General features: G+C 33.7%; 1 protein-coding gene across 1 annotated transcript; it reads right to left on the reverse strand.

The window, feature by feature from the left end:
- Positions 1 to 1,017: 1,017 nt before the first annotated feature.
- LOC137622628 (KRAB-A domain-containing protein 2-like) lies at positions 1,018 to 8,758 on the reverse strand. The gene is made up of 2 exons (XM_068353233.1): positions 8,682 to 8,758; positions 1,018 to 1,510 (listed from the first exon to the last, which is right to left on the reverse strand). The coding sequence occupies exons 1-2, from the start codon at positions 8,756 to 8,758 to the stop codon at positions 1,018 to 1,020; spliced, it is 570 nt and encodes a 189-aa protein (XP_068209334.1).
- Between the last annotated feature and the right edge of the window lie 3,031 nt (positions 8,759 to 11,789).

Genomic DNA, 11,789 nt, shown 5'->3' on the forward strand with positions numbered 1-11,789 from the left:
GTATATTCCCTGAAATTTTTAGTGAATATACATATTCCCTGATTATTTGGCCTTATTATTATACAGATTCCCTGAATCGTGTTTGGCATGAAAGAACAATGAAATAAATAGCTGAAACAATAAGCAAAACCTTGCTTTCACAATGTAAACTTGTATGGTATGGTAGAATAATGGAAAAAATCACTAAAAACAGTAATTCAGAGGAGAGAGAGAGAGAGAGAGAGAGAAACATTACACTCACTACAATCCACATAATAACATAAAAATACAGTGTATTGAGGGAAATTTGTTACCCGTTTGACTATAAGGATACCCTAATGACTAACCTCTAATAACAGTCGTGCACAATACTCCCAGTGCAGTGACTTGTTCAACAGGAGATGGTTCAGCAGTAACTTGTTCGACAGCCGGTGGTTCAACAGCAGGTGGTTCAGTAGTAACTGGTTCGACAGCAGGTGGTTCAGCAGTAACTGATTCGACAGCAGGTGGTTTAGCAGTAACTGGTTCGACAGCAGGTGGTTCATCTGAAGTTGTTTCTTCCGTAATTACTGCCAGCAAATCGTCCTCACTTTGGAGACAGTGAATTACATCATATGGAAGAGCTGAAGTTGTCAGTCCTACTTTTGCATCAGATCCAAACAATGCAGCAAATGTTGACCTTCTAATGCCAGAATGGTAGCTAGAGTTTTTTTGAAACTGCACAAATTTTAAACCAACTGTCCAGTCTGTTGTATTATTATCACTCAACCAGGCTACCAACATATCTTTAATATCACAGTCTGCTCGTTCAACTGACCCCTGGCTCTGAGGATGTCTAGGTTTTCCATGAACCATTACGAGATCAGGCCAAAGCAGCTTAAGTTCTGTGATAACACAAGCAGTAAACTCTGATCCGTTGTCATTTTGTAGAATTTCCGGTGCACCAAGTAAAAGAAAAATATCCAACAGCTGATACGCAACTTCTGCAGCATGTTTTGATGTGAGAGGTCTCAATACACAGAACTTTGTAAGATGATCTTAGTAGACCATTATCCACTTATAGTTGCCTTGCTTAATCGCCTGCATGTCTACAAGGTCAACTTGTGATCTGGAGCTAAAGTTCTTTGTCAGAATAGGTCGAACAACAGTCCCTTTGGTTGTTGGTCGCTTACATTTACACTGACATTCGATGCATAGTGATTTGTAAATAGATAGTGCATCATGGGTAATGTTGGCATACTTTTTAGATAATTCCTTTACCATTTTATCGCGCCCTCCGTGGCCAGTTGCAATATGAGCACGCTTAATAATGTCGAATGTATCCTCCAATGTAGCAAAATAGATAGGATCTTCATTGGCAGTCCGTCTTCTAATCAACTTGAGAACATCACCACACTTGAGGATCTCATACTTCTTCAGAAGGTAGTATTCATGAGGCACCTTTTTGCTTGACTTGTCAATTGCTGTCAGTTCTGAAATAATTTCATTATACTGTTCTTCTGGAAGCAAGACAGATTTCTTTCCTTCACTTCTTTGGAATAATTCTTCCCGAAAATGTGCTTCTAAATCACGCTCAGTTGGATTTGCCATGGTGTTGACAGTAGGAAGGATGGAGTATGACTGGTGAGTTAAACTTTGCCAGACCTTGTAGTGTTGAGGGGGGGGGGGTATAGCACCGTGGTTGGAAGGTGGTAATTAGATGGACTCCTACCATGGTTCGCTAGTTCAGTGGTTTACATTGTGTTTACATTCGAGTTTATATTGTGACAACAAGGCTTTGTTTATCGATTCAGCTATTTATTTCATTGTTCTTTCATACCAAACACGATTCAGGGAATCTGTATAATAATAAGGCCGAATAATCAGGGAATATGTATATTCACTAAAAACTTCAGGGAATATATATATCCTCTGAGTGAATCAGATATTATGCACATTCCCTGAAAATATCAGAGAATATATATATTCCCTGATTATACAGATTCACTGTAACATATATATATATATAATATATATATATATATATATATATATATATATATATATATATATATATATATATATATATATATATATGTGTGTGTGTGTGTGTGTGTGTGTGTGTCTGTGTATGTATATAGTGAAATTTCCAATCAACAGATAACTCTCCTCCTGACGATGCCGTAAGACGAAACCAGCCAATTGATCAACAAAGGCCAAAGCTACATAATAAGAAGTCAGATATTTACCTTAAGAACAGATGAAGTCGAGAGGGAGAAACAGCAGGGTATCCAGTTACAAAGAAACTCTCATTTTAACAAACTTTCACGATTACTTTTATCAAATAGTCTCCACGGAAAGCGATTTTCTTTTTCTACAGCACAGACACAAAGACAAGATTTTTTCTAATTTTTTATACATACATTTTGCCAATAAAAAACTGACTGACTTATAAGCCAGAGTTTCAGAGATGAAGATTAAGCGATGATCTCACAGATTTGGGATCATTATTTTCTTTATAAAAATGAAAAAAATCACTTTGACACTTTAAAAACAAAAAACACTTCACCATTTAATTTTTCACCAAACTGCATTTAGAGGAACTTAAGAGGAGATAACACCCACATGATTATCACAACAGAAAGACAATAAAAAAAAGGAATTTGGCTAAAGAAGTTTGCCTATGAACGAATAAAATAACTATACACTCATCGATACACAGCCTTCATCCAGACGACCAAAAGAGACACCAAATGCCACATCCACACTCATCCACAGCCACCAGAACACTGAGAGGGGGAGAGACTGACTGATTTTGAGGGGGGTATAAAAGGTGTCCATTTTCTATCAGAGGGGAAATTATCACCTCAGCGCGCATGCGTGCCACTCCAAAGGGGGAATATCTATACCTCGGGAATAATTGTTAGAAAACGAGACTTTTGGAGACATGCGGAGGGTACAGATGTGAGGTCAATGGCCGTTTTCCTTTTTCCAATATGCCAAAAGATATATTTTGCGAAATGGAATTATTTTTCAGAGTGGAAACTGCTGCATATGAATGATAGGTATTCGCATTTACTTAAGCAACCATTGGGAAGACTGATAAATATCTCTTATTTCTACGATTTCTTTTTTATTATGAGGGTGTTTCAAATACTTTTCATTTATATCAATATTCTAATTTCCAAAACCGAATTTGGATTTGTAAAAAAAAAAAAAAAAAAAAAAAAAAAAAAAAAAGTCACATATGGGGGTTCCCTTCATTTTAAGTTTGCTCCAGAACTTGTAGCAAGTTTGCTCTCGTATCCATGTTGCTCTTTTTCTGTGTCTTACTTAGTGTTCTTCCCATCATTATTCTTTCCATACCCCTCCGAGTTGTAACTACCTGTAGACTATGTTTCAAGTATATCTATTAGGGTGCATTTTATTATCAAAATCAAATTATTCTATGCCAATAACACAATCCAAATGCTTCCAAAAGACTAATATCACTGCCAGATCAACCCCTATAACGTTTACAACCCCTCCAGGAGTCTAAAATCACTGGTGACTTTCCAAATAAGTAAATGTATATGGTAAAAAAAAAAATCACTAAAATTAATTTACATAAGCCTACTGCAGCTTATACCTTAAAGTAAATCTGCATACTGTAAAAAAAGGTAATAAAAGAGAGGAATTAATTCCATCACAAATGGCACCACAACAAAGCATCGAATGTGAAACAGAATATTATTTATTCATCTTAAAAGATCTATGTAGTAGAATTAGCCTCGGTCCTTCACTCATGATACTCAATCTCAGAAAAAAATAAATCCATAACTAAACACAATAAATCACAAATATAGTAAAACTCCCAACTGAAACTTCAGTAACTAAACACAATAAAGACCAAATATACTCGAACTTTGAACTGAAAATTCAATCAGAAAAAAATAAAATAAAAAAGGAACACAATAAACCACAAATATACTCGAACTTTGAACTGAAAATTCAATCGGAAAAAAATAAAATAAAAAAGGAACACAATAAACCACAAATATACTCGAACTTTGAACTGGGAATTCAATAAGAAAAAAATAAATAAAAAAGGAACACAATAAACCACAAATATACTCGAACTTAGAACTGAAAATTCAATCAGAAAAAATAAAATATAAAAGGAACACAATAAACCACAAATATACTCGAACTTTGAACTGGGAATTCAATAAGAAAAAATGAAATAAAAAAGAAACACAATAAACAACAAATATACTAGAACTTTGAAATGGAAATTCAATCAGAAAAAATGAAATAAAAAAGGAACACAATAAACCACAAATATACTCGAACTTTGAACTGAAAATTCAATCAGAAAAAAATAAAATAATAAAGGAACACAATAATTCACGAGTATACTCGAACTTTGAAATGGAAATTCGAAAATGAAATAAAAAAGGGACAGAATAAAACACAAATATACTCGAACTTTGAAATGGAAATTCAATCAGAAAAAATGAAATCGAAAAGGAACACAGTAAAACACAAATATACTCGAACTTTGAAATGGAAATTCAATAAATAAAAATCAAATAAAAAAGGAACACAATAATCCACAAATATACTCGAACTTTGAAATGGAAATTCAATCAGAAAAAATGAAATAGAAAAGGAACATATTAAAACACAAATATACTCAAACTTTGAAATGGAAATGAAATAAAAAAAAATGAAATAAAAAAGGAACACAATAATCCACGAATATACTCGAACTTTGAAATAGAAATTCAATAAAAAAAATTAAAAAAGGAACACAATAAACCACATATATACTCGAACTTTGAACTGAAAATTCAATCAGAAAATATGAAATAAAAAAGGAACACAGTAAAACACAAATATACTAAAACTTTGAAATGGAAATTCAAGCAGAAAAAATAAAATAAAAAAAGAACACAATAAAGCACAAATATACTCAAACTTTGAAATGGAAATCCAATCAGAAAATATGAAATAAAAAAGGAACACAATAAAGCACAAATATACTCGAACTTTGAAATGGAAACTCAATCAGAAAAAAATAAAACAAAAAGGGAATAGAATAAAGCACAATTATACTCGAACTTTGAAGTGGAAATTTAATAATAAAAAAATGTAAAAAAAGAATCACAATAAAACACAAATATATTCGAACTTTGAACTGAAAATTCAATCAAGAAAAAATAAAATAAAAAAGGAATACAATAAAGCACAAATATAATCAAACATTGAACTGGGAATTCAATCTGAAAAAACACAATACAGAACATAGATATTCGAACGTTGAGCTGGAAATTCAACTATAAATAAATTTTTAAAAATCTAAGCACGAATATACTCGAACTTTGAACTTAAAATTCAATAAGAAAAAAATATATGAAAAAAGGAACACAATAGAGCACAAATTTACTTTAAATTTTACCTGAAAATTCAATTAGAAAAAATAAATAACAAAAGGAACAAAATAAAGGACAAATATACTCCAACTTTTAACTCAAAATTCAATCAGAAAAAAATGAAATAAAAAAGGAACACAATAAATCACAAATATACTCGAACTTTGAACTGGAAGCTCGATCAGAAAAAATTAAATACAAAAAGGAACACAATAAACAACAAATATACTCGAACTTTTAACTAAAAATACAATCAGAAAGAAAATAGAAAAAAAACACAATAAAGCAAAAAATACTCGAACTTTGAATTGGAAATTCAATCAGAAAAAAACACAATAAAGTTCAAATATACTCTACATTTGAACTGAAAATTCGATAATAAAAAAAATATAAATAAAAGGAATATAATATAGCACAAATATACTGGAACTTTATATAAGTAAACTTAAAAAGGAACAAAATAAGGCAGAGATATACTCGAAATTCGAACTAAAAATCCGATAATAAGGAAAATCAAGAAATGTACACAATAAAGGACAAATATAGTCGAATTTTGAATAAAATTCAATAAGAAACAAGGGAAAATTAATAAATGAAAACAACAAAGCACAAATATAATCGAACTTTAAACTTGAAATTCAAAAATAAATCAAATTAATAAATGGATATAAAGCAGAAAATTATAGTCGAACTTTGAACTGAAAATTCAATAATATATATATATATATATATATATATATATATATATATATATATATATATATATATATATATATATATATCTGTGTGTGTATGTATATAGTGAAATTTCCAATCAACAGATAACTCTCCTCCTGACGATGCCGTAAGACGAAACCAGCCAATTGATCAACAAAGGCCAAAGCTACATAATAAGAAGTCAGATATTTACCTTAAGAACAGATGAAGTCGAGAGGGAGAAACAGCAGGGTATCCAGTTACAAAGAAACTCTCATTTTAACAAACTTTCACGATTACTTTTATCAAATAGTCTCCACGGAAAGCGATTTTCTTTTTCTACAGCACAGACACAAAGACAAGATTTTTTCTAATTTTTTATACATACATTTTGCCAATAAAAAACTGACTGACTTATAAGCCAGAGTTTCAGAGATGAAGATTAAGCGATGATCTCACAGATTTGGGATCATTATTTTCTTTATAAAAATGAAAAAAAATCACTTTGACACTTTAAAAACAAAAAACACTTCACCATTTAATTTTTCACCAAACTGCATTTAGAGGAACTTAAGAGGAGATAACACCCACATGATTATCACAACAGAAAGACAATAAAAAAAAGAAATTTGGCTAATGAAGTTTGCCTATGAACGAATAAAATAACTATACACTCATCGATACACAGCCTTCATCCAGACGACCAAAAGAGACACCAAATGCCACATCCACACTCATCCACAGCCACCAGAACACTGAGAGGGGGAGAGACTGACTGATTTTGAGGGGGGTATAAAAGGTATCCGTTTTCTATCAGAGGGGAAATTATCACCTCAGCGCGCATGCGTGCCACTCCAAAGGGGAAATATCTATACCTCGGGAATATTTATTAGAAAAAGAGTCTTTTTGGAGACATGCGGAGGGTAGAGATGTAAGGTCAATGGCTTTTTTCCTTTTTCCAATATGCCAAAAAAATATATTTTGTAAAATGGAAGATTTTGCAGGGTGGAAACCACTGTATATGAATAATAGGTATTCGCATTTACTTAAACAACCATTGGGAAGACTGATAAATATTTCTTATTTCTACAATTTCTTTTATTATTATAGGGGCGTTTCAAATACTTTTCATTTATATCAATATTCTAATTTACATAGCCAGATTTGTTTTTAAAAAAAAGTTTATCAAATATGTTTATACCTAAAACAGAAATATCAAACTGTCATTATATTTGGATTATAGCATATTTTCAGAAATTTCTATAAATAAAAAACAAAAATTCTTAGATAAATACTATTATTAGGAAACATGAAGACCTGTAGTAAGTTTGTTCGATATATATATATATATATATATATATATATATATATATATATATATATATATATATATATATATATATAATCAGCCGTTACTAGTCCACTGCAGGACAAAGACCTCAAGACATGTACTTCCACTTGCGTCTGTTTATGGTCTATCTATGCCAGTCCACACCCACAAACTTTCTTAGTTCGTCAATCCATCGTCTTCTCTTCCTTCCCCTGCTGCTTTTGCAATCTCTAGGGACCCATTCTGGTATTTTTAAAGTGTTCATCTATTAGCTGTCATTCTCATTGTATGCCCTGCCCATGTCCATTATTTTTCTTAAATGTTGTTAGAATATCCTCTACTTTAGTTTGCTCTCGTATCCATCTTGATCTTTTTCTGTATCTTAGTGTCATTCCCATCATTATTCTTTCCATTGCAGTCTGATTTGTAACTAGTTTATGTTCTACGGCATTAGTAAAGATCCAAGTTTCTGATGCATAAGTTAATATTGGTAAAACTATATCATTAAAAACTTTTATTTTGGGAGAAAGTGACATTTTGCATTTTATAATCTTGTTTTGTTTACCAAATGCTCTCCATTCAATGTTTATCCTTTCTTTTAATTTCGGTCTCGTGTCCTGGGGAAACACTTACTGTCTTCTAATGAGAGTTTTAAGACCAAAGTTATACTAAAAGTCGTAGAAAAAGTAGGAATGAGAGTAAACATGAGGCAAGAATCAAACCATTGTTCTCTAGTCTTGAGTAGTTCCATAGCCTCTGTACCATGGTCTTCCACTGTCTTGGTTAGAGTTCTCTTGCTTGAGGGTACACTAGGACACACTATTCTATTGGATTTCTCTTCCTCTTGTTTTGTTCAAGTTTTTATAGTTTATATAGGAGATATTTATTTGAATGTTGTTACTGTTCTTAAAATATATTTTTTCCTTGTTTCCTTTCCTCACTGGGCTGTTTTCCCTGTTGTAGCCCCTGAGCTTATAGCATCTTCCTTCCCAATTAAGATTGTAACTTAGCAAATAACAAAAATAATAATAATAGCAATAATAATAATGATAATAATAATAAAGAATAGGTGTAGAATTAAGGGAAAGAGTAAAAGTGGAAATAAGAAAAGAGGTAAAAGTAAGAAGAGGAAAGAGAGAGAGATAGAGATATTGCCTAAACAGCTACTCGAAATGCTGAAATAGTCGCAAACCCAAATGTGTTATGGGTTTGTTTGTGAACACTCCCAAGCGAACACTGAGCTTGTATACCCCCAGAGCTGTGCTTTTAAGCATGAAACATACCTAGAGGCATTAAATGCAGCATTCCACACCAAAGCAAATTGGGAGCCAGGGTGTGCATTTGGTGCCACTGCTCCCATTGTCTACAAATCTCACCCCCCCCCACCCCAACGCCATGAATTCGTAAATCTTGGAATTATTCCAGTCACGTCATTTCACCTCAGATGTGCTGTCCGGAAAACATCGAGAAATGCACAGCTATTTCATTTTCGAAAATACGGCTCTACATTTAAAAAGTTTTGGGAAGTCGATTCCAGAGACTATATTTACAATTATATTATTTGATTTAAGGAACCTAAGCCAGTCGCTGGAGCCGGGGAGGCTATTTTATAGTCGTGATCACCGGATTATCATGATTTATTGGTTTTCGTGGATCTATATCAAGATTATTGCAATTTCTTATGACCATCATGGTCTTGGAAAATTTAAATATAAACATAAAATTGTCTGTATATATATATATATATATATATATATATATATATACAATCAACTGACAATAGAAGAATGTTTTATAGCCCTCAGGACATAAGTTTAAAACCTGCCTAGAAAATTCACAAGTTTACCTCTTATTATTATTATTATTATTATTACTATCCAAGCTACAACCCTAATTGGAAAAGCAAGATGCTATAAGCCCAGGGGCTCCAATAGGGAAAAACAGCCCAGTGAGGAAAGAAAACAAGGAAATAAATAACTGAAGAGAACAAATTAACAATAAATCATTCTAAAAAAGTAATGTCAAAAGAGATATATCATATATAAACTATTAACAACGTCAACAACAAAAATGTCATATATAAACTATAAAAAGACTCATGTCCGTCTGGTCAACAAAAAAGCATTTGCTCCAACTTTGAACTTTTGAAGTTCTACTGATTCAACAACCCGATTAGGAAGATCATTCCACAACTTGGTAACAGCTGGAATAAAACTTCTAGAGTACTGCGTAGTATTGAGTCTTATGATGGAGAAGGCCTGGCTATTAGAATTAACTGCCTGCCTAGTATTACGAACAGGAAAGAATTGTCCAGGGAGATCTGAATGTAAAGGATGGTCAGAGTTATGAAAAATCTTATGCAACATGCATAATGAACTAATTGATCGACGGTGCCAGAGATTAATATCTAGATCAGGAATAAGAAATTTAATAGACCGTAAGTTTCTGTCCAACAAATTAAGATGAGAATCAGCAGCTGAAGACCAGACAGGAGAACAATACTCAAAACAAGGTAGAATAAAAGAATTAAAACACTTCTTCAGAATAGATTGATCACCGAATATCTTAAAAGACTTTCTCAATAAGCCAATTTTTTGTGCAATTGAAGAAGACACAGACCTTATATGTTTCTCAAAAGTAAATTTGCTGTCAAGAATCACGCCTAAAATTTTGAAAGAGTCATACAAATTTAAAGAAACATTATCAATACTGAGATCCGGATGTTGAGGAGCCACCGTCCTTGACCTACTTACAATCATACTTTGAGTTTTGTTAGGATTCAACTTCATACCCCATAATTTGCACCATGCACTAATTTTAGCTAAATCTCTATTAAGGGATTCACCAACCCCAGATCTACATTCAGGTGATGGAATTGATGCAAAGAGAGTAGCATCATCTGCATATGCAACAAGCTTATTTTCTAGGCCAAACCACATGTCATGTGTATATAGTATGAAAAGTAATGGGCCAAGAACACTACCCTGTGGAACACCGGATATCACATTCCTATACTCACTATGGTGCCCATCAACAACAACTCTTTGAGATCTACTACTTAAAAAATCAATAATAATGCTAAGAAACGACCCCCCCACTCCCAACTGTTTCAGTTTGAAAACAAGGGCCTCATGATTAACACAGTCAAAGGCAGCACTAAAATCAAGGCCAATCATACGAACTTCCCGACCACAATCAAGGGATTTCTGTACTGCATTGGAGATTGTAAGAAGGGCATCACATGCTCCAAGGCCTTTCCGAAAACCAAATTGCAAACTAGGGAATAGATGATTACCTTCAGCAAACCTATTAAGACGTTTTGCCAGAAGACGTTCAAAAACTTTAGATAATATGGGAGTTATGGAAATTGGGCGGTAATCAGTGGGACTTGAGCTACCACAAACACATTTACATAGAGGAGTAACATTACCAATTCTCCAACAAGTGCTAAAAGCTCCTCTTCTTGCTAACTTGCGTAAAATAACAGATAACTTTGGAGCTAAGAAATCTGCTGTCTTTATAAAAAACAAAGGAAAAATACCATTAGGGTCTACACCTCCATAAGCATCAAGGTCCATCAACAGAGCTTTAATCTCACGAGATCGAAAAGCTAAACTAGTTAGTTTAGCCTCAGGAAAACAGGAATGAGGAAGTTCAAGTTTTTCATTACTCTGTTTACTGTCAAAAACATCAGCCAAAAGGGTTGCCTTTTCCTTTGGACAGTGAGTGACTGAGCCATCTGGTTTAAGTAAAGGAGGAACTGTTGCATCTACACCAAAGAGTGCAGATTTAAGGGTAGACCACCATTTATGTTCCTGAGTTGTACCAGAGAGGGTTTCTTTTATGATTAAATTGTACTCCTTTTCAGTTGAGGCATAAACTCTCTGAGCAAAAGCTCGAAGCTGAGTATAGTTGTTCCAGGTCAAATCTGATCTGTTACCCTTCCAAATAGTCAGTTAGAACACCCCCCAACACCCAAGACCTGAATCGCATTAAAGTAGTGTCCTACTTTTCCTACGTCTTTAAAGCATTGAACTCGCTTCCTGCATTAGTCCATTAAGGCAGTCGTCGTGATGAAAGACGTGACCTAACGTAAGTGACATAACAAAAGGCAGTTAAGGTATGGAGCTGGCAGATGGTTCTCAGGGTCTATTAAAGTTGATAGAGGACTCAGGGAAGGAATGGGGACTCAGGGGCAGGATTGAGGACCCAGGGGTAGGAATGGGGATTCAGGGGTAGGATTGGGGACCAAGAGGGAGGAATGGGGATTCAGGGGTAGGGATGGGGACTCACGGGCAGGATTGGGGACTCACGGGCAGGAATGGGGATTCAGGGAAAGGAATGGGGACTCAGGGGTAGGAATGGGGACACAGGGGTAGGATTGGGGACTC

This window comes from Palaemon carinicauda, chromosome 29 (assembly GCF_036898095.1).
Source record: "Palaemon carinicauda isolate YSFRI2023 chromosome 29, ASM3689809v2, whole genome shotgun sequence".
Classification (NCBI taxonomy): domain Eukaryota; kingdom Metazoa; phylum Arthropoda; class Malacostraca; order Decapoda; family Palaemonidae; genus Palaemon; species Palaemon carinicauda.

Excerpts from the sequence above, each read along its gene's own strand:
- LOC137622628 (XM_068353233.1), bottom strand. The coding sequence starts at position 8,758 with ATGGGAGCAGTGGCACCAAATGCACACCCTGGCTCCCAATTTGCTTTG. Across the intron at positions 1,511-8,681 it reads GCTGCATTTAATGCCTCTAG|AAGTGAAGGAAAGAAATCTG; the intron begins GTATGTTTCATG and ends ATTATTCCAAAG.